This window comes from Cnephaeus nilssonii (assembly GCF_951640355.1).
Source record: "Cnephaeus nilssonii genome assembly, chromosome: 16".
NCBI classification, from domain to species: domain Eukaryota; kingdom Metazoa; phylum Chordata; class Mammalia; order Chiroptera; family Vespertilionidae; genus Cnephaeus; species Cnephaeus nilssonii.
Window position 1 is genome coordinate 40636201 of NC_137087.1, and position 22378 is coordinate 40658578.

Consider the following 22378-nt stretch of genomic DNA (forward strand, 5'->3'; position numbering starts at 1 on the left):
AAAAAGTATTCATTTCACCACTGAGTACTGCTTTTCCATTGTTTAACCCACAGACTGAAGTCTCATTGGAGGCAGGCATTTCGTTTTTCACTCTGAGCGGTGAAGAAGGCTCAGCTTTGGGCCAGGCTTCAGAGCAGGTGGATTTGTTCCCCTTCCTCGATCACCCTCATTCTCAGGAAAAATAACTCTTGTTAAAGGCAAAGAATGAAATACTTGGATGGGAGATGAAATTTTTATTATTGAGCGACCTTGTTCTCTCTGAATTGAGCTGTTCATAATAATTCCTAAAATTTATTGAGTGCTTACTGGATGCCCAATGACACACTAAATTTTTCATGTGGATTGTATCATTCATTCCTCATAAAAACCCTGTAAGGCAGGCACTGTTATTGGCTCTGTTTTATAGGTGAGGAAACTAATGTGGGGTTAAGCATTGATAGAGTTGGGAAATATAGGCTGTCAGCTGCAAAGCCTGTGTTTTCTCTTTCTTCTGTTGTTCCTGTCCTTCTCTCCAAGTGCCCCACCTTGTTCTCAATAATCTCTATTACTCTCCATAGAGTCCCTATGTCCATCCTTCCTAGTCCAATCCTAGAGTCTTCCAATTTCTGTCACTTCTTCCCACTTCCCTTCAAACTCCTCAGCCCCTCCTATTATTCCCTGGTTGTCTTTTCCTCCAGTCTCACTAGTCTTTCCCCATTGCCTCCTCATTTGTCAGTCACTTTTATTGATCGTCCTATCTACTCATGTTCCTCTGTATTTTTCTCTAATTCCTCTCTACCTTCAAGTCTCTCCACAGTTTCCTTGAGTCCCCTCACCCAGTATCTCTTATTTCTCAGAATTCTTTCTATCTACTAACACCTCTTTAGTCATTTCCAAATACCTCAGGCCCTCCTTTGGGGTCCCTCTTGAACCCCCATTTGCCTTTCTACTGTACACCATTCAGTCTTCCTTTATAGCATCCCCGATGTGGGCCTTCCCTCCGAAGGCAAGTTGAAAGCCCTGGCCCACATCAGGGATGCTATAAAGGAAGATTGATAATGGGGGCTGCAGCTGGAACAAAGAGAGTTCTTTTTGTCTTATGATTGGAATCTCCAAAAAGATCCCCTATGTGAGGATCTCCCAAATCTTGCTTCTAGATATCAGTGCCATACTTTGTTTGAATTCTGAAAAAGATACCATAAAGATTTCTAGATATAAAATACTTTCATTTTTTAAAATCCTCACTTGAGAATATTTTTTCCATTGCTTTTCAGAGAGAGCAGAAAGGAGGGAAGGAGGGAAGGAGGGAAACAGAAAGAGAGAGACAGAGACATTGATATGAGAGAGACACACCGACTGGTTGCTTCCCGCATGAGCCCTGACCCCAGATGGGGAGCAAAGTAGCAACCGAGGTATGTGCCTTTGACTGGGAATCAAACCCGAGACTCTTCGGTGTGTGGGCCTATGCTCTAACCATTGAGCAATAAAATATTTTCTTGATTTCATGACAGGGGTAGGAGACAGGGTATGATGGGTGTTTACTCCATATGAACCTAGGTGATGCTTAACTATGTTACTTAATTTTGTCAGACCTGATCAAGGCATGTAAGGTCCTCTATTCAAAGACACTGTGTGATTAATTCTTTTTATTTAAGTATTTACCCCTAAATATATTTTTTTAATTGAGGGGTTTTTATTTGCATGACTCACATACTCTCTGTCTCCTCTTTTTCAATATGTGCCAATATTAAATTAGACAATAAAGTCATTCAAAATGAATTGATTTTTGTGTGTGAAGAGACTCACAATTCATGATCATGATATAAAAAGTATGCATTTTTATATTTAGTAATATATTTTCCAATACCTATATTCAGATTATAACTTTTATACATAGCATGTTTTCGAATTTCACTATAATCACTCTGCCTTAGACTTCAATGTTGAATCTTTACTTTTCTTCTTTGTTTTTCTCGAATGCCATCCAGAAAACATCAGGGATGCTCCACAATCACTTTAGGTACTACTGCTTTCTGAATAGTGAAAAAAATGGGGTTTAGGACCACATGGCCTGATGTATCAGGACTTGCCCTACACTATGAATTCTCAGTGATGTGTCATAGCCCAATATCTCAGGAAATTTTCCAAAGGAGAGGAGGGGCTTGAATTATAATTCTATTTCATTAATTTTTCATTGAGAATTGCAAGGAAGTGTTATAGAAAAATCATATTGTAAAAGATTAAGCCTTCAATGAGTTCCTCTATGTTCAGTGAAATTTCATTATAACAGTTTCAGCTTGATCTTGAACTGGGTGGCATGGATCAGAAGGATAATAATGTGTACTTATTTTTATTTTTGGTATTCAACAGAGATTAGTAAATGATAGTTACCCTAAACATTTATCACTTGGTGATAATTTACAAGATTTTGCTGAAAGCCATGATAAAGATTATTATATGGAAGAAGTAATTTTTCCAGATTTACTTGAAGTAAAAGCTGCTGAATATGAAGATGATCAAGAACAAATCAAGAGACAACAGGCAAATATTTTTGTGCCAAGTAGTTCCTCAGGTAAAGTTCTTTTACAATAAAATAATTAAGTCATTAATGAATCATATTAAAGGATAATAGCTTTTTTGTATGCTGGATAGATAAAATGTACCGATCTAGCCCCGGTTGGTGTAGCTCATTTGGTTGGAACATCTTCCCATATACCAAAAGGTTATGGGTTCGATTCCAGTCAGGGCACATATGTAGGTTGCGGATTTGATCCGGAAGGTGACAGATGGATGTTCTGTTTCACATTGATGTTTCTGTTTTGCTCCCCTCTCCCTCTCTCCCCTTCCTCTCTCTCCCTCTTCCTAAAATCAATAAGCATATCCTCAGGAGGACTGTTCTTAAATTATAGAATATTTTCTATATTTGTTCTTCATGCCTTCTCTGAGTTTAAGATGATTGATTAAAAAAACTCATTTTGTGTATGTGTGTGTGTGTGTGTGTGTGTGTGTGTGTATTTAAGCTTGCTGCTAGACTTTAGTTCCCCTTCGCTTCCTGTTTGGTCAATACCAGTTTAACATGTTGGACTTTTAAAGTAATATATAGGTTTTGTTATTAAGTGGTCAACCAACGTAAACTGCCGAAAGATATGATGCCACGCATTTTAGAAGACGAAGGATTCTATATGCAGAGAAAGCCAAAAATATATAAAAAGACCTGCAACAAAATGGAAAATCGCCTGCTTCAACTAGAAGAGGCAAGTGCACCAGCTAACAAGTTAAATCACTCACTGAAAATATGTGATATTTATTTTTGATGAAATATTTAATTACTATGTTTCTTAAATATTTTTGATAGGGAATGTGTTGGTTTGAAGAAAGTGCTGAAATAATGTCATTACCTTCACCTATTAGCCAGTCATGGAAATTCAGACTAAACATAAGCAAGGAATCTTTAAATCCGGCACTAAAGACCATATACAGGAAGGTAACCAATAACAATTTACTTGTAATTATGGTTAGAATTCTTGTAATATTGATTATAACTTACATTTTTGTGGTGTTAACTCACCCTTTGAATATATTAATGTCTACTAATATACTACTAATGGCAAAACTATGATGAAATGTCAAATATTCATTAAAATTATGTTTTTGATTTTCGTCCAATGCATCATCCAAGCACAATTTCAGTATTCAATGGATCCTTAGAGTTGGGAGTAAATGTATATGTCACTTCACCAAGCATCTAAACTGAGTATTAAAATTCATTCTATAGTATCCTTAACAGGCAATGTGCTGAAAGTTGTGTCAGACAACAATGTTTTTTTGTTAATCTTCACTTGAGGATATTTTTCCATTGATTTTTAGAGAGAGTAAAAAGGAGGGAGGGAGAGAGAGAGAAGCATTGATTTGAGAGAGACACATCGATTGATTGCCTCACTCACATGCCCCAACCAGGGTCAGAGATTGAGCCTGCAGTGGAGGTACATGCTCTTTACTGGAATCAAACCCAGGACCCTTCAGTCTGTGGGCCGGTGCTCTGTCCACTGAGCCAAACTGTCCAGGGTGGAACAGTGTTTTAATAAGGGTTTACCATTTAACTCTGATCCACAGATGACTAGTATATCATCACATAGTCAAACTATTGACTCAGCAGTTCCTATAGGAAATTTGTCATAGTGTTCCTATAGGAAATTTTTTGGGACCTTCCAACTTGAAAGTTCAACCTCTATCAATGCATAACAGTATTATAAACAACTAGAGGCCTGGTGCACGAACGTTCGTGCACTAAGGTGGTCCCTCAGCCTGGCCTGTGCCCTCTCCCAGTCTGGGACCCCTCGGGGGGGGGGAATGTCCACCTGCCATCTTAGGCCCACTCCCTGGGGCATGGGGCCTAAGCTGGCAGTCAGACATTCCTCTGGCAGCCTGGGAGCCCTTGGGGAATGTCCAGTTGTGGCTTAAGCCCGCTCCCCTGTGGCCACCTCTGTGGAAGGCGCAGCACCAGGACCAGACAGGCCCACGCCACCACCTCTCCTGCCACCTCTGTGCCGGGACCGCCATGGCTGACCTGGTGGCGCAGGCTCACTGGCCCCACCCCCCACCCACTGGTCATTCCAGCAGGTCATTCTGGAAGGTCATTTTGCTGTCCAGTCTAATTAGCATATTAGTTCTTTATTATATAAGATAACTGATAGCAAGATTATTAAAATGCTGTACTATAAATATATAGGGTGTCCCCCCAAAATGTATACACATTTTACTGCTGATAGCCCAATTGATGTTTCTTTTCATATTTTAACCCATTGGAATTAATAATTATTCAAAGTGTGTATACTATTTTTGGGACACTCTGTATGAAATCAAGGGCCATAATCAACTTCAAGAAAAAAGAATCAAATTATTGTTTTTTTATTTTCTGTATCTTTTAATTTTCTTACAATTAATATGTTACTTTTATAAAAGGTAATTTAAAAAGAAATAGAACCAAATTAACTTTGTGTACACATTTTTCTTTAAAGGCAGTGAAATCTGATCTAGAAAGCTCTATTAGGACCAAAATGGAAGGTCAAGGGAAAATGTACCAATTAGATCTCAACATTGTGGGTTTGCAATTTAGCCATCATCCTGTCTTCAATCAAGAACAAGTATTATGTGCTAGGCTGCTCCAACTTTATGAGTGTTTTCAGGACAGGCAGCAACAGAATTTATCTCAGCTCCTTTTAGAGAAGGTGAGAATGGTTTTTATAATATTACTGGGCTGAACATTTAATATTGAAAGAGTAAACAAACCTCTTAGTACAGAGCAAGTTATCATAGGACATTTTCCCTTAGCACTTTAATTATTTAACCAATAAGAACAATGGTTGATTTCAGTTTTTCTAAAAAGAAACTGTAGAAGTTGCAGGATATGTAGCACTTATAAATGGTTTACTGATCACTGGTATTCTTGGTCCTATGACTTAAGAAGAGTATTTGAAATGAATATGATTTAAAAGAGTCATATCGCTGTTTTAAGTCTTGTTATAGAGTATTTTTTATAAAAATATCAGCGATCTTATATCTCATATCAAATGTGAGGAGTCTTAGTTTAAGAATGATCAATTCAGCCCTGACCGGTTTGGCTTAGTGGATAGAGTGTCGGTCCGCAGACTGAAAGGTCCCAGGTTCGATTCTGGTCAAGGACATATGCCTTGGTTGTGGGCACATCCGCAATAGGAGGTGTGTATGGCCATTGTTTTTTTGAATGGAGGAACCAAGTTCAGAATAGCGGAAGACTGGCTGTCATCCAAGGAATTCTTAAACTGGAATATGTCCATTTATATGAGTTTGAACCTCACTTAAAGAACAAGGAGAAATGTTGCAGACAATATGAGAGAGTAGAAAGGATATTCAGCTATGCAGACATCTGCTCTTTTCCCTTCTAGCTTTTTTGAAATTGCAGAAGTAATACAGGAATATATTCTCAGTGGAAAAGATTTGGTATAGATGCTTCAAAGCCTCACTTTCTTCACCTCATGGTTTACAGTATAACTTTTAAGTTCTCTTTTCCATGAATCTCTGTATATACATATGCCATAACAGTTTTTAACATAAATTGGATCTTCCCATATGTATAATTTGGCAACTTCGTTTTTAAAAATTAATTTTGTATTTTTTCCATATTACTATATATAGACCCGTAATATAACTGTATTTTAATATGTTTAATCACTCCCCATTTATTATACTTAGGTCATTTCCTTGTTTAAAAAATGTATGATTTTATTGACTTTAGAGAGAGAAGAAGGGAGAGAGGGATAGAGAGATAGAAGCATCTATGAGAGGGAAACATCAATCGGCTGCCCTCCTGCTCACCCCTACTGGGAATCCAGCCTGCAACCTGGGCATGTGCCCTGATTGGAATCAAACCAATTACCTTTTTGTTCATGGGTCAGTGCTCAACCACTGAACCACACCAGCCAGGTGGTCCTTTCCTCATTCATATTGAAGCAATGAACATCCTTGTACCTATATATTTGAACACACATGTGAAGACTTTTGTAGGCTAGATTCCCGGAAGTCAGATTGCTTGGTCAAAGTAAGGGTGCATGAAGCTTAAATTTTATTAGAGAGTGATGAATTGCCTTTCCAAAAATTTTTTTCCAATTTGAATTTCCACTGGCAGTACGGGACAGACCCCATTTCCCACAGTTTAGTTTTTAACAAGAGTTGATATTATTTTCACATTTTTCAGTTGTTTTGCTTTATTTTTAACTAATCATACTATAATAAATTTTAACATATATCCATAAAAGATGTCTGCCTTTTGAATATGTTTTATATATTTTTGTCCCATTCTGTTACTTGATTTTTTAAAAAAATATTTCTTTATTAATTTCAGAGAGAAAGGGAGAGGGAGAGAGAGAGAAACATCAATGATGAGAATCATTGATCAGCTGCCTCCAGCATGTCCCCTACTGGGGATCGAGTCCGCAACCCAGGCATGTGCCCTTGGCTGGAATCAAACCTGGGACCCTTCAGTCCACAGGTTGACGCTCTATCCACTAAGCCAAACCAGCTAGGGCTGTTACTTGCTTTTTAACTTCATTAATCAGCTTGTCAACTTCTGTTTTCAAAATCATTACCATTTTTATTGTGATTGCATTATATTAATTTAGAAAGAAATTCTATCTTTATAAAAATTCGGTTTCCATATCTAGGAATATAGTATATCTTCTCAATTGTTGAGATCTTCTCTTTTGTCTTCCAGTAAAAGTTTATATCAATTGATTCTTATCTTGGAATTTTTATAAACTGTCTCTAACTGTAACAGATTTCTCCTGCACATGTCTTAGGTATAGTTTCCTTCAGTTTATTTCTCTATAGAAGATATTTTCTGTGGATAATTCTGTTTTATACTTCCTTCAATATATTTTGTTCTATTGATTTTATTTTTCCTTATTTTCCAATGTTATGCATTTATTTTTTTTTATTGAGAGATATAGAAGTAATTACAAATATACTTATACTAGAGGCCCGGTGCACAAAATTCATGCACAGGTAGGGTCCCTAGGCCTGGCTGGCAATCAGGGCTGATCAGGTTCCCCGCCTCCCGGCCTCCTCGCCTCCTCCTCCCTAAGGGCCCCACCATGTTCTGCACTGCCCCCTGGTGGTCAGTGCACATCATAGCAAGTGATCAAACTCCTGGTATCCCAGTCAAACTCCTGAGGGGACAATTTGCATATTAGCCTTTTATTATATAGGATAGGTATAGGAATGAAAATGGATAAAGACAGTTAAACATGTATCTTCTGTGTAACCATGGGATTTTAAGTGGAAGAAGGTAGATTCCTGTGCTCATTCTGCCATCTTGATTGATTGGTATTTCTCTATATTAACCATTTGCACTCGCTTGCTTTTTTCTCGATTCCTTTATTCTACTCAGGATTTAATTTTTTAAGTACCCCAGATTTTACAAAGCACAGCAGTAGAATAAAAAACTGGAGTTTCTTTTCATACAAACTTATTTATTTGGATTTTTTTATATTTCAAATTATTGATACATTCAATACAATTCGACATACGAGCTGCTACCAATGCTAACCGTGTTGAGTCACACTCGACATCCGAGTGCAAAAGGTTAACCGATGAACCGATTATGTAGAATGTTTAAGGTATAATGTTTGTATCTGAGACAGATATTGAGGTTCTTCTTAGTTTTGCCCAAAGGTGCTTATATGAAATACTTGAGACCTGTGCACGAATTTCGGGTAGGGTCCATAGCCCTGGCTGGTGATCAGGGCCCATCAGGGCCTTCCTTCTCCCAGCTGCTGGCCGCCAGCTGCCAGCCCCAGCCTTCCTTCATTCTGCACTGCCCCCTGGTGGTCAGTGCACGTCACAGTGAGCGGTCGAACTCCTGGTTGGTTGAACTCCTAAGGGGACAGTTTGCATATTAGCCTTTTATTATATAGGATATTTTGGAAGACAAGGCAGTAATACACCAAACTTATATATTTGTGCTTCTATTGCACAAACCTAGATCTACAGGTGAATTGGGATAATGGTAACAGATGAATGAACTGTACCCCAAAAAAGGTCTTTTCTTTGTTGTAGCTTAAAGCACTGACACATGCTACCAAATTATCAAATGATGATTTGGAATTGAGCCAGCTGACTGGAAAATCTTTACAAGATTATTATTGGCAGATAAGGTAGGTTTTGGGCCTTTAATGTATTCATCAAGCATTTATTAAGTAACTTTTTTTGACAGAGTACTTCACTTGCTATGGAAAATTTAAAACAAGAAAGAGAAAAGATTCTCTAATTTTTAGGCATTTACAGAAAGGGTTCCAACCTTTCCTTAAGACCCATTTTTTTTTGTGTGTAAAAATATATCACAGACGTGTCACATGAAAGTAGTTGTAGTTTTAATATTCATTGATTCTAAAAAAAAAAACATGTCAATTAAAACTATGTTTACTAATACTTTTCTTTGTACTTGGATTATATTAATCTCAAGTGTTTGTATATATTTGAGAATTACTCTAAATATACATATGTGCACGATATATTATTAATTCAGTCTAAAGGCAATACTCAAAAAAGGTTATAGATTTAAGGACCCCTGTAAAAAATATGGTCTACAAGTTGAAAGAGAAGTTAGGGAAGTATGAAATAATTGGAAAAATGATTTCAAGAGAAAACATAATCATGTGTCAAGGAATCTCCAATAGCAGGAAAGCTTACTGGGAGGTGCTTATTGAACAGAAAGTTTCATTATGCATAGACATAACAGTTGTCTACATACGAGAGGGATTTGATAGTTAAAGAATTTCCTTGACTTACTGTCCATTGATCTGGCACAGTTCTACAAGCTCTTAGAACTGTGTCAGGTCAATGGGCAGGAAGTCAAGGAAATTCTTTAACTATCAAATCCCTCTCGTATATAGACAACTGTTATGTCAGGCAAGAGTTGATTTTAAATAATTGTTTTCCTAGAATAACCTAGTTAAATACAAACAATATTACTTGAGAAGGTTGACATATACCATGCACAGCACCTGGCATATAGTGAGTGTTCAATAAATATTAGTTGAATGAATGAATGAATGAAAATGAATAGAAGACATCAGTATTTACAAAACAATAAACTAGTGTTATTTATAAGCTAAAACTGGAAGCAAAGAACAAACATTGGCATAATGAACACAAGGAAACTGTAATATAGAAAAAAGAAAAGTATGCTTTAGATGGGATCCAATGGTGATGGGTAGACAGAACTCTAATACTGTGTGTGTGTGTGTGTGTGTGTGTGTGTGTGTGTGTGTGTGTGTGTGTGATTGTTGCTTTTATTAAAGCAAAAAAAAAAGCAGTGTAATAGATTTACATTCAGAAAAATTTTCAGAGTGATGTTGAAATGCTTCAAAGGGGAGTTTGTTGTCATTTGAAAAACAATGTTTCTGTTGGAAAAACTGTGGGCATGAAATACAATCCTATATAATAAAGATGTAATATGCAAATGGTCGTTATGCCGTGAAGCATAATGACCAACGGAGTAACGACCAGATCATGGATCAGCAGGAGGGTGGGGCAGCAAGCTACAAGCGGGCAGCAGAGAGCTACAGGAGGGGGCAGGGCAGCAAGCTATGGAGGAGAGGGGGGAAGTGGGACGGCTGAGGGAACTACAGGAGGGTGGGGCAGCAGGCGGAGAGCTACAGGAGGACAGCAGCGAGCTACTGGCTACAAGCGGGCAGCAAAGAGCTATAGGAGGGATCAGGGCAACAAGCTATGAGGGAGGGAGGGGTGACGGGGAGATACAGGAGGGCAGGGCAGTGGGCGGAGAGCTACTGGAGGGCAGCAGCGAGCTACTGGTGCACAGATTCATGCACATGGCTACTAGTTAAATAAGAATGGCACATGCCAAAACCGGTTTGGCTCAGTGGATAGAGCGTCGGCCTGCGGACTGAAAGGTCCCAGGTTCGATTCCGGTCAAGGGCATGTACCTTGGTTGCGGGCACATCCCTGGTAGGGGGTGTGCAGGAGACAGCTGGTCGATGTTTCTCTCTCATCGATGTTTCTAGCTTTCTATTCCTCTCCCTTCCTCTCTGTAAAAAAAATCAATAAAATATATTAAAAAAAAAAGAATGGCACATATGAATTCAGCCTTTAATGACTATACATATACTAGATGGCTAGTACTCACAATCACCTGGTACCCAAGAAAGACATCTGAAAGTCATTTGTGACCTGTCTCCTTGCCTCTCCTCTCATCCCTCACACCCAGCTCACACCCAGCCAGTAACCATTCCCACTGATTCTGCTTTACTTCAGGTGCGTATTTCATAGCCTGACTACTCAAATAGTCTCCTAAAATACCTCTCTTGAAACCATGCTGCATATTGAAATCAGAGTGATTTTTCTAAATATATAAGACCACGTTGGGTGGCTTTCTGTTACCTTTAAGATAAAATTTAATGGTTTTAGCATGATTTGTAAGGCCCTGAATAATCTGCCTCCTGCTGACTTCTCCAGCCTCATTTTAAGGGTTCTGATCTCGGAACTTTATAATCCAGTGCCCCAAATGGACTATGCTCTCTAATGTCTACATAACTTTGTTTAATGCCTCTAGTTTCTAGAAGGTTCTTTCATCATTTTCTGCATAACACTTAGTCAACATACACATTTTATTCAATGTCACATTACTTTCTCTGGGAGGCTCTTACTTTGCCCATTAGATTAGATTAATTCTCTTTCTTTTTATACTCACATAGCACTTACGTATTTCCCCTTTCATGATACTCATCACATTTGTAATTTGCTTTGTCTTTTTCCCTTCTGGGATATTAGTTACCAACACCTTAAGTATTTCCTGATACATAATACTTACCTATTGTGAGTTTATTGATTTGAATTGAATGTCACACACTCTATGAAGTCTTCCCCTGCTGTTGCCTGTCTTTCTCTTATTTATGCCCACACTATAGCATATGTGAACTTCTATCATAACACCTATAACATTTTATTGCATTGATTGATTTGTATGTATATAAGCTTTTCTGACCCAGGGAACATTTCTTTTTATCTTTGTATCACCCCTTAACCAGCACAGTACCAGGCATGCAGTAGGCACTCAATAAATATTTAGTGGATGAATTAATGAATGGCAATAGGCTTCTCTTTCTATCAGTATGGTAGACTAGATTCCCTGAATGTCCCTTCTAATGAAAAGAAGTAAAAATGTCTGATAATACTATCTTTATTGCTGAAATGGCAAAAAGGTAAGGAATCTACAAAAGCCAAAAACTAGGTAAAAGGAAAAATCCTAAAAATTAGGGGTAAAGCCAGCTTTTACATGGAGTGTATTTGTTAAACACTAGTAATTTTGACTGGCATTCACATGGCTTCATGGAGTGCCAAAGGCAGAAGATAAAGCCAAGCTCATCTTAATTAGAAAGTCTAATAGGAGATCCTGTAGAAACGGGTGTTAAACTTCATAAAAGGGAGAATGTAAAGGGGATGACAAAGAAAATAGTGAAAAACTTTAAGTCATAAAGGAATGAGTCACTAAATGGAATTTCAGTTTCTATATCAAGATAGGGATAAAATGAAAAAAACAACAAAAAAAACAAACATGAGGTGGCCAAGGGGAGTCTAGAAGAATTAGTGTAATACATTCTTCCAGGCCATCTTAATGACTTAAGTAGTTCTAATCTGCTAATTTTTTTAATCTACCATTATTGTTGTAGTAATACAAAACAGCTCTATGACTTAGAAAGGGAAAAGGACTTCTCCCTACTACACAGTATGTTACGTACTTGGAAACAGATAAAATCTCTTCGACAAAAGCAAGGGTTTATAAGCACCCCGATAAAGTTACAGTTTCAGAGGTGAGTGGTTGTTCTATTTGTTCTTATAACATTTCTGAGGAACTGCACATGAATAACTGGTAATTCATAGTAATTGGGAGAAAAGAAGCTAGATAACTATTTGATGTAGCCAATAAAGGACTTGTATCTTGAATATATAAACAACTCTTACAATTTAATTAAAAGGGGCAAAAGATTCGAATAGACACTTCACTAAAGAAGGTATATGGATGGCAAATGAACACATGAGAAGATGCTCAGCATCACTTCATATCAATAGAGTAATGTGATTTGAAACCACAATGGAACATACTACAAACCTATTAGAATGGCTAAAAATCAGAACAAAAAAAGAAAAAGAAAAAGACAATAACACATGCTTTCAAAGATGCTGAGTAATAGCAACTCTCATTGATTGCTGGTCGGAATGCAAAATTGTACAGTGACTTTGAAAACAATTTGGCACTTAATTATAAAGTTAAACATAGATTCAACAATCACACTCCTAAGTAAAACATGTACTAGTAAATTATAAAAACATGTCTATTGGAGGAGCTAGTTATAATTAAAAACTATACTTGTTATTCACTGAAACTGTGAACTCACAGTTAAATAACTGGTTTCCTTCCTAACCCATTGTACCTGGGGGCTTTTTCCCCCCAAAACTGTAAAAGATTAGTATAATTTCAGGCAATAAAAATGGTGTTTACTTTGTTGATTTTCCCCCCGACTGCAGTGGTTTTTAATGAAAGTGTTTCATGATCACCTTTATTATAATTCCTAACATTTTCAACAGTTTATCTAAAAAAAAAAAAGAGCTTTAAAAAAGCTCCCCAGCAATTTTAATGTGACAAAGTTTGACAGCCATTATATTAAAGAACAATAAGTTAATTATGAACAATAAGTTCATATTGACTACCCCGAATCAGAGGAAAATAATAATATTTATTGTTTGTTATGCTTCAAGCACCAAATAGCACTTCACATGAATTAGTTTATATAATCCTTATAACAACACAATTTTCAAATGAGAAAAGTAAGGCACAGAATACTTTAGGAACTTGCCTAAATTCCATAGTGCCAGTCAACACAGGTAGTCTGGTCTCAGTCCATACAGGTAATATCCACACTGAATTCACTATACTGTACTTCAGAAGGCAAAAGCATATATTCTAAAAACAGTTTTACGAATTTAAATAAAAAAACAACCAGTTTTAATGAGATATAGTTCACATATCATACATTTCACCCATTTAAAGTGTGTAGTTCTTTCTTTTATTAAGGTGTCCAGTTCAATGGTTTTTAGTATATTCATAGAGCTGTGCAAGTACAATTATAACTGTCCAATACTCTCATTATATTTGCTTTAAATAATTCTATTTATTATTAACTAGGATAAAAAATAAATTTGATGAACAAAATCAAGGAGAAATGTCAGAAATGTCTGAGACTGAGAAGAAAATGGAAGGAAAAGCATATAACATTGGGGGAAATGAGGAGGTATTTATATTGAAAAATTATATTTAACTCAAATAGTTATAATATTTAATAGATAAAATAGGATATCTTTGTATTTGTAACAGTTACCCAACAAAATTACAAATATAGGAGATATAAGTTTAATATTAAGAATAATTGTCCTAAACAATGAATTTACCTTGTAAATTATACATTTGGGTTTTTTTTGGTTTCTAGAGCCTCTTATCTTTAGCTTCAGAACTTGAAGAAACAGATATTGAAGGAATAAAGCCAATTACTTTGATGCCACAACTTTCTTTTGCTGAAGAATTAACAAACTTATCCAAATGTTCACTGTAAGCAATTTTATAGGATTATTTTTTCTTATATGTTATCTAGTAATTGTTTAATTTTTAATAATAATGTTAGATTTCTTGAGTGAGTACCATATGCTGGGCACTTTGCTTCTTTATCTTATACATTTGGACACTTAATTGCTACTATAGTACTATGGTGTTATCCTCATCTTAAAGATGGGGGAATTTACGCTTATAAAAGGTTAAGTAGCCCAGGGTCACGTCTCTAATTCATCAGTGAGGTAGTACATAAAACAGTTTGGCTTGATTTGTTTTTTGTTTTTGATATGGTAGTAATTTTTGTTCATATATAGATAGGTAGGATATAAAGCCACTGTAAAATAAGATTATATAGTAGCCCTAGCTTGTTAAGGGACCCTTTGCTTTCATAAAATGTATTCTATATCAGGAAGCCCCTCTGGGCAATCTTATACTTTGACATAAACTTCTTTCCTTCCCACTTGTGACTTCTTCCTTGAGCTATAATGTTTCCGCCTACTCCTGGGACATTTCATGCAAAAACAGGTATCACACAGATTGTCATTTCTCCAATCTGTAGGCCTGTGGCTCTCATCTTTCTTAAAGAGGATAAGTCTAAATTAGAGCACTGAACTAGGTCCAACTTTTCAATATTTCTGTCTCATGGGACACTTTGGACCAATTCGTCTTTGAGTATTGGGAATGTGCTTAATTTAGCACAGTGTTGTAAGACAGTGGGTACCCAATAAATATTCATGTACATTAACTGAATGGATGGATGATTGCATTTTAAAATGAACATAAAAAGTAGCAGACACAAAGACATAATCACTACTGTCTTTCTGACCAGAAAAGTAGAGTGGTGAAGTACTGCTTTATTTGTTCTATGCCTACTTCTCAAAGGGGTCTGAGGTAATTTATTATGTAAGACACACATACAAAAGGACCATCTAAATGAAGACAAGAGAACAGGATCCATAAAATGGAAGATGGAAATAAAGAGGAGAAAGCGGAGGAAGGTATTTGTGCTGGAAAGCCTACGCTAAAACTTAGTGGAAGTCAAGGCAAAAGGAAATACAATATGGTGCTTTCTGTCTTTTCAAAGCAATTGCTATAGTGTGGCATTGCTTTCATTATCCATTTAGAATATCCAGTTGAATAAGAATTGACTCTCTAGAAAAGAATAATGTACTGATGTCAATGATAGAGATGAAAGGAGTACAGGAATTAAAGAAGAATTAAAGAGTTTACAGGTGAAGAAAAAACAAGATTACCTCAAGATAAATATCCTGACTTAATGAATTTCATCATCAGTTCATGAGCTCATTATTAAAATTACATTCAAAGGGCAACATGAAGGGCAAATTTTACTAAGATATTTCTCTAAGGGTAATTGGGAAGATGGTTAGAAGAGGCTAACGGAGAATAAGCAATCTTTTGTCTCTGAACCCTCTGAGAAGGTTACGAAGAAGATGGGCTTATATGAGGGCAGGGAGACCCTGGGCTCAGAGGATGATTAGGGTGGAGAACAGAAGGGATTTTTATATTTCAACTAAGGCTTATCTTCCAACCAGTCTTCTCCTTTCTGAAAAAGTGGCTCAAGTCTTAAACATCATTAGGTCCGTTCCCGTGGCAGCTAAAACGGTTTTCAGTAAATGTTAGTTGAGTGAACGAATAAATGAATGGATGGAAGACTCTTTTTAGGACTTTCATATCACTCAGGGATCAATTTATTCCCTGACAAGTGTATTCATATAAGCGCCAGAGTATAGAACTAACCTCTCTGGCTTCCATCTCAAATCTTTGGGTTCAGAGAAAAAAATTTCCTGGAGAAAAAGGGTGTACAACCTAAAGCCTAAAGGGATTTTCAAAGCCTTTACTAGAACACAGCAAGCCTCATGACTTAGAGCTGCTTCTTGGAGGTTATTGAAAGCATGGTGTGAGTGTGTGTGTGTGTGTGTGTGTGTGTGTGTGTGTGTGTGTGTGTGCCTCTTTTAAGAGTTAGACAATATTTTTGAGTTCTTGATTTAAGCTCCCCAACCCCATTACTAAGTCCCTCAGTTTCCTCTTCTTATAAATCATCTTATGATAGGTAACTGCTATAATATCTTTAAGTTATAAATGGAATGATTTACAGAACCCTGATTTTAGTTCTTTTTCTATTTTTTAGTAAATATTTTTCTTGAAAAAACATTTTACTGTGTAGCAGAGGCTTTTATCCACATATTGGCAAGCATTTTAGGGCTTAAAGATATCATTTGCCCTCTAAAATAATCATATTTTAACATACTAAGTTAAGGTACATTTTGAAATGAATATTTTATATCCATTTTGCTTTTCAAGTGTCTTTTAAAGGTTTATTTAATTTTCAGGCATGAACAAAAGAGGAGAGCCAAAATTCAGAAGCTTAAATATTTTATTAAAATATTATACAATGATAAACAGGTTTCTTGCACTTCAATATCTCCTCTGCAGTTTGATTTTAAAGTCATGTTTCAGAAGATTTTCAATATCCAGTTAATATATTGGCCTGAAACAATTTGCTTGGAGGTATGTCATTGTTATTTACTTTTGTACCTTATTTTACCTATACATAATTTTAAATTTCTTGTTAGCTGTTGTTATATGTGATAAGTTATTTCTTTTATATTAATAGATAACTGATCTATATGGCTAAACAAGATATTTATAAATAATATATTTGTGGTTTATCACTCGTTTTTTATATTATAACTACAAAATTATTTGATTGATTCTAAATATTTCTCTTCTTTCCTGCTAAAATTCCTACCAACCCTTGATGTGCAGTATTGCTATTCATTTGCTAGTGAGGTGGAAGAGGATTGTATAAGCTATAATGAGAGGTAAAGCTATTACAGTAGTATTGAAGGATGTCTCCAGATTGCTCCAGCCCTGACTTGATTTCAGACTCTTGCTGTATTTGTTCTTCACCTATTTTAGGATTTGGGATATTTTAAGAATCTGATGAAAGATCATACACACAATAGACCCCTAATCTTTGTCCAAAGATACCTGCACTATTAAAAGAAGAAGAAAATAGGACAACAGAGAAAAATTAGAGACTATAAAGGAATCTAGACAAGAAATTTTGATGGCCAATACAGGGGTTAAACTTGCATTTAGACCCCAAGTAAAGGTTTTGAGGCAATAAAGATTTTTGTATGTGAGGTTGGGATGCAGTTTGAGGAGTGGAGAGAGGATTATAATTACAAATCTAAATCCATCATTTTTACAATGCCTAAATCATTTTGTGCTATTCCTGGCCAGAGGTTGTATTCATTTTGTTCATCTGTACTATCAAGAGCCTGTCATCTTAAAAATAATAATCCAACCACTTGAGGTTTCAAATATAGGTAAATGCCCCCAATATAGATAAATGCACTTTTGAATCTTCCATTACTTAGCACATAACCCTAACAAACTAAGAGGCAGGGAAAGAAACTAATCTAGCTAGAGGTAAATTACATCATTAGCAGCTGCAGAAATTGAAATATAAATTTTTATGCCCTAGCCTAAGGGATTCTAACTTACATTTCTGATTTACTTCTTATCATTCCTCTTTACTGATTCTTCATTCATCCAAACTGAATTACTTGTGTTTTTAACATACATCCTTGCAATCTCCTACTTCAGAACGATTGACCATTCCAGTTCCTCCATTACAATGCCCATTCTTGATACTTCATCTCTGCCATTCAGGGGTGCTAATAGCTGCTATCAGGGGACAGGCTGTCTCACCAGGTGGAATTCTCTACCTTTACATTTACTTCTATCCAGGATCTGACCTCCAGCCTTGCAGTATCAGAAACTGGATTTGACAGTCCCTGAAAATACAGCCCCCTAAACAAATTTACAAGGCTTATTTGTCAAATCAGAGTGCCAATTCATAATTTGAATGTATTTATCAGTTCACTGTCTTTCTTTAGTTGGCTAATAAAATTATTTACAATAAGAAATTTATTTCATGGACCTGAATACTTTAAGTCCATTTGCAATAACTCCTACAAACCTTTCAGCGTTAGGGACACTTTTGTCAAAGAGACTAGTGTGTTGGCTTAAGTTAACTTTTATAAGGGACAGTTTTTAGATGACAAGAAAAAATATTTGCCTCGGACTTTGCTTTTTCTCTACTTTCTTGATTAACCAACTGCCTTTTAATTGACACATTTTTTCTTAACTTTCAAGGAGCATTCCACTCTACCCCCACCCCACCCCATTTCCTTCTTCTTAGAGTACATATCACTGTTTGCCAAACACAGACAACAAAGTACAGGTAAATGAAGATTTTGCTATTGAAAAAAACTTTGGGTTTGTAATTATGGCAGTGATGGAATTGTAGTAAAAGCACAGCATACAGAATCAAAAGACCTGGGTTTAGTACCCAGTGGACATCTGTGAAACTATCTACTGGGACTTTTTTGCCCTCCCCTATCCCTACAGCTTGTTTAATCTGCCCTTGGATTCCATGAGTTAATGAACTTCCCTTTTTCTAAGCAATTCAACCTGAGTTTCCATCACTTGTAATAAAAACGAATATAGTTTTATATAGAGACTCCATTCCCTCATAAAATGGGAAGAATAATACCAGTTTCCTATAATTTTCATCAGGTTTAAATGAGATAAGGAACTTTAAAAGTGCTACACAAAAGTAAGTTATTTGGGTATTGTGTTATAAATACCTATATTCTCAGAACTGTATTTATAATCCTTTTACTATATTTTCTTTGAAACTAGTGAAAGGCATTCTACTTTTAGGGATATACAATTATCTACTTTTCTCACAATCATGTAGATGAAATGCTATAGGATAATACTTACTTTATATTCTGGCATTTTAAAAAAGAATACAAATGTGTGTTCGTAAGGGTCCTTAGTTTAGTTTAAAAATTTTTGTACTTTCAATGAGCTATCAATCATTTCTTTTCTATTTAGGTTTATGAAATAAACAAAAGGACAAACTTGCTGGCAAAACTATATATACCTTTGCCTAACAACACAGAGCTGAAAAGCAAAACTGCTTTGGAATATGTAGAGTTTAGCTCTGATGAGCTGGTCATGCCTGAGTATGGAGAAGTAGGAAGCAGTAAGTCTATTAAAAAGGCTTCCTCCCCCTATTTTCTTCATGAATTCTATATCCTAAGTGGCTCTGGGTCATTTACGTGAGTCAAGAATTCTATACCTACAGTATTAGGTTTAAAGTGTATTAAGTTCTTCTTTCAGATGTTAAACTAAAATGTTAAGAACTTTGTCTTGAATGAGATCTTTGGGAAAAGTAACATTTGGAATGAGCACCTGGGCTTTTCCTAGTTCACCTGAGATAAGAGCTCCACTCCTGAGTGGATAGACGGCTCTGACTCTGCCTCTCCTTTAGTGAAACCTAAAGGTGCCCCAGGATGTGCTGGTTCATCTTTTAACTGAATAGGGAAGTGAGGAAGAAAAGGAAGAGAGAAAAGGAGAGAGGAAAGAAAGGTTGTTTCTGTTCACACGTCAATTGATTTTACTCCTCCTGCAATTAAATTTGTTACCATGTCTGTGAGAACAATGACATCCCTCTTCTCCCCCAGAATTCTTCTTTCACCTTCCTAGGAGTTTTGCACCTGCTTGTGTCCAGACAGTGAAAAGGGAGGAAGTATGAACTTGTACCTATAAAAGGGAAAACTCCAGCAGCAGTAGGAGCAGTTTAGTTTATTTGGATGTTGATTTTTTTTTTTAATTTCAACTGGGTATTTTATTGTTCTGGCAACTGCAAGATATACAAATTTCTGAAAGCCATCCCCTGTGTGAAAGCTGGCACAGCTTCATCCCAGGTAATTAATTCAGACAAATATACAGAATGCAGAGAAGTCTTAAATCGCATGTAAAAGACCCCAAACCAACCAACAAACAATAAACCCAATGTAAGAAGTTTTCTGTTTTCAAGCTCCCTTATACACATTAAATAAGTAAATAGCACATTTGCTATTAAAATAATCCTATATAATAAAAGGGTAATATGCAAATTGACCCTAACGGCAGAATGACCAGAACGACCGCTGGACCAGTCACTATAAGGCACACTGACCACCTCTTGGTTCTTTTTCCCTGGCCCACAGGCTCCTATCGCCTGATGGCCACCTGTGGTGGGGGCGGGGCTGGCGAATGGGCGGGAACAGCCGACCTCTCAGTCCCTTTCCCTGGCTGTCAGGCACCGATCACCAGATGGTGAACAGGGAACAGGGGGTGAGTGGTGGTGGGGAGTGGGGCTGGCTGCGGGCAGCTGGGAAAGATGGCCCTGATTGCAGGCCAGGCCTAGGGACCGTACCTGCGCATGAATTTTGTGCGCCGGGCCTCTAGTAAAAAATAAGTGTCAAGTATTACAAACGAAATCATCATTGGTGTGGTTCAAACTGATTTATTGTTTTTAATTTATGTTTATTAAATACCTGAAATATTTATAATATTTAATTTATAATTACTAAGACAATAATTGTCTTTATATGTAACAGAGAAGAAAATAAGATAGAGAATGAGGGAGGGTATAGTCTGCTTAGAATCCAGATGAAGCAGAAAAATAGGGTTGTGGAGACCCAGGAGAAAAGACTCAAGGTGAAAAATTTAGGGAGCACTAAGAACTTGGTGAAAGTTTCAAGGAGAATTGCTAAGCTCTCTGGAAATTGAGAAAAAAAAAATGGGGGAAGAAGGACACTCAGGAATGTAGGAAAGGGGACAAAGAGTACCTTGCCTGCCTCTATTTCTGCTGCCAGTGGCCTTTCTTGTTGGAAGCCACTCCTAGAAAGAAGGGTTAAAAAGCTTCTAGCCACAAGAAGAGGAAAATAGAGCTGTCCGTCTCTATGTAACCAGATCAGTATTTTATTTTCTTTGTAGTCTGCTTGAAGCAATCTGCCTTGAGGTATCTTAGATAGGTGATGAAGGGGAGCTCTTAGATCAGAGCCTGGGGTCAGCACAGAGTTTCCTACGTATTTCTGGGTTTCCACAAGTAAAAGAAGGGGGAAAGGGGGTTGGGAGGGCGGATCTACAATGTGTTCAAACTGCACACTTTTTAAAAAATTTACTTGTTTTTAATGCCCTTTATAAACAGATGTGCCTTTTCTTCTTGAGGGAAATGAAACGGAAGAACTTTGTCTTTTCACATCAGGAAAACTAAGCTATTCCCTATCATGGGCCTTAGATGAAAATGGTATTCCTCTGACACCTATGTCACAGTCAACAAGATCTGCTTACTGCAGGTAGTAAACCTTTATGCTTGAAAAATAATTCCACTCCTCAGCAAAGCATTACACAAAACCTGTGTCTATAAAAGGAAAAAATTAGCAGCAATAGGGATTGAGTTTATTTAGATGGCTATTTATTTTATCATATATTTATAAGTATATAAGCTGTTAATATACTTATAAATATATAAAACATTTATACATTTTATTGATAATTATCCTATAAGATAATAAGTGTCTTTTAGAAAATATATTTTATTGATTTTTTTTTTTTTTTTTAGAGAGAGGAAGGAAGAGGGATAGAGAGCCAGAAACATCGATGAGAGAGAAACATTGACCAGTTGCCTCCTGCACACTCCCCCGTGGGTATGTGCCTGCAACCAAGGTACATGCCCTTGACTGGAATCAAACCCGGGACCCTTGAGTCCGCAGGCCGATGCTCTATCCACTGAGCAAAACCGGCCAGGGTAATAATAAGTGTCTTTATATGTAACAGTCTGTATCTCTTTCTTGCTTAGGATTATAGTCACATGGAGGATGAGAAAGGCCAAGACTCCCAAGTATTTTCTTTCCGAGGCCTTTATATTTCCCAGTCATTCTGGATTATAAAATAATAATTTATGCATTATCAACTTGCTAGAAAGAAAATCCTAAAAATTTTATGCTAGTCCCAGGACTTTCTAGAAGAATTGAAATTAATTTATAGGTCATATTCACAAATAGGATTACTAGAAATAAGTACAGTAAAACTTTAAAAAAATGATGATAAAGCTGCCTTTTATATTATGCTGTGTTTGAGTAAAATGGTAAATATAAAGGGCCACATAGATTCCATCACTTAAAAATTAATGAGTGATGATACCAGAACAATGGCCTTTCCCCTCTCCATCCAAACTCATATTTTAAAAGACCTTGGCTGTAGACGTTATGGAAAAGGCAGAACTATGGAGACAGTAAAAATGTTGGGAGTTGCCAGGGGTTATGAAGAGAGAGGGATGAATAGGTAGAGCACACAGGATTTTTAGGGCAC

The 22378-nt window shown here is 36.6% G+C and overlaps 1 protein-coding gene across 1 annotated transcript in view; it reads left to right on the plus strand.

The window, feature by feature from the left end:
• CC2D2B (coiled-coil and C2 domain containing 2B) overlaps positions 1–22378 on the plus strand; it is a gene marked incomplete at its 5' end in the record, with an annotated part of 65555 nt that overhangs the window by 7992 nt on the left and 35185 nt on the right. Inside the window, 12 exons of the mRNA XM_079794061.1 lie at positions 54–137; positions 2350–2551; positions 3097–3233; positions 3335–3463; positions 4998–5207; positions 8572–8669; positions 12204–12344; positions 13718–13823; positions 14019–14137; positions 16489–16666; positions 19070–19220; positions 21216–21363. Of these exons, the coding sequence (XP_079650187.1) occupies positions 54–137; positions 2350–2551; positions 3097–3233; positions 3335–3463; positions 4998–5207; positions 8572–8669; positions 12204–12344; positions 13718–13823; positions 14019–14137; positions 16489–16666; positions 19070–19220; positions 21216–21363 (1703 nt within the window). The remainder of the gene's footprint in view (positions 1–53; positions 138–2349; positions 2552–3096; positions 3234–3334; positions 3464–4997; positions 5208–8571; positions 8670–12203; positions 12345–13717; positions 13824–14018; positions 14138–16488; positions 16667–19069; positions 19221–21215; positions 21364–22378) is intronic.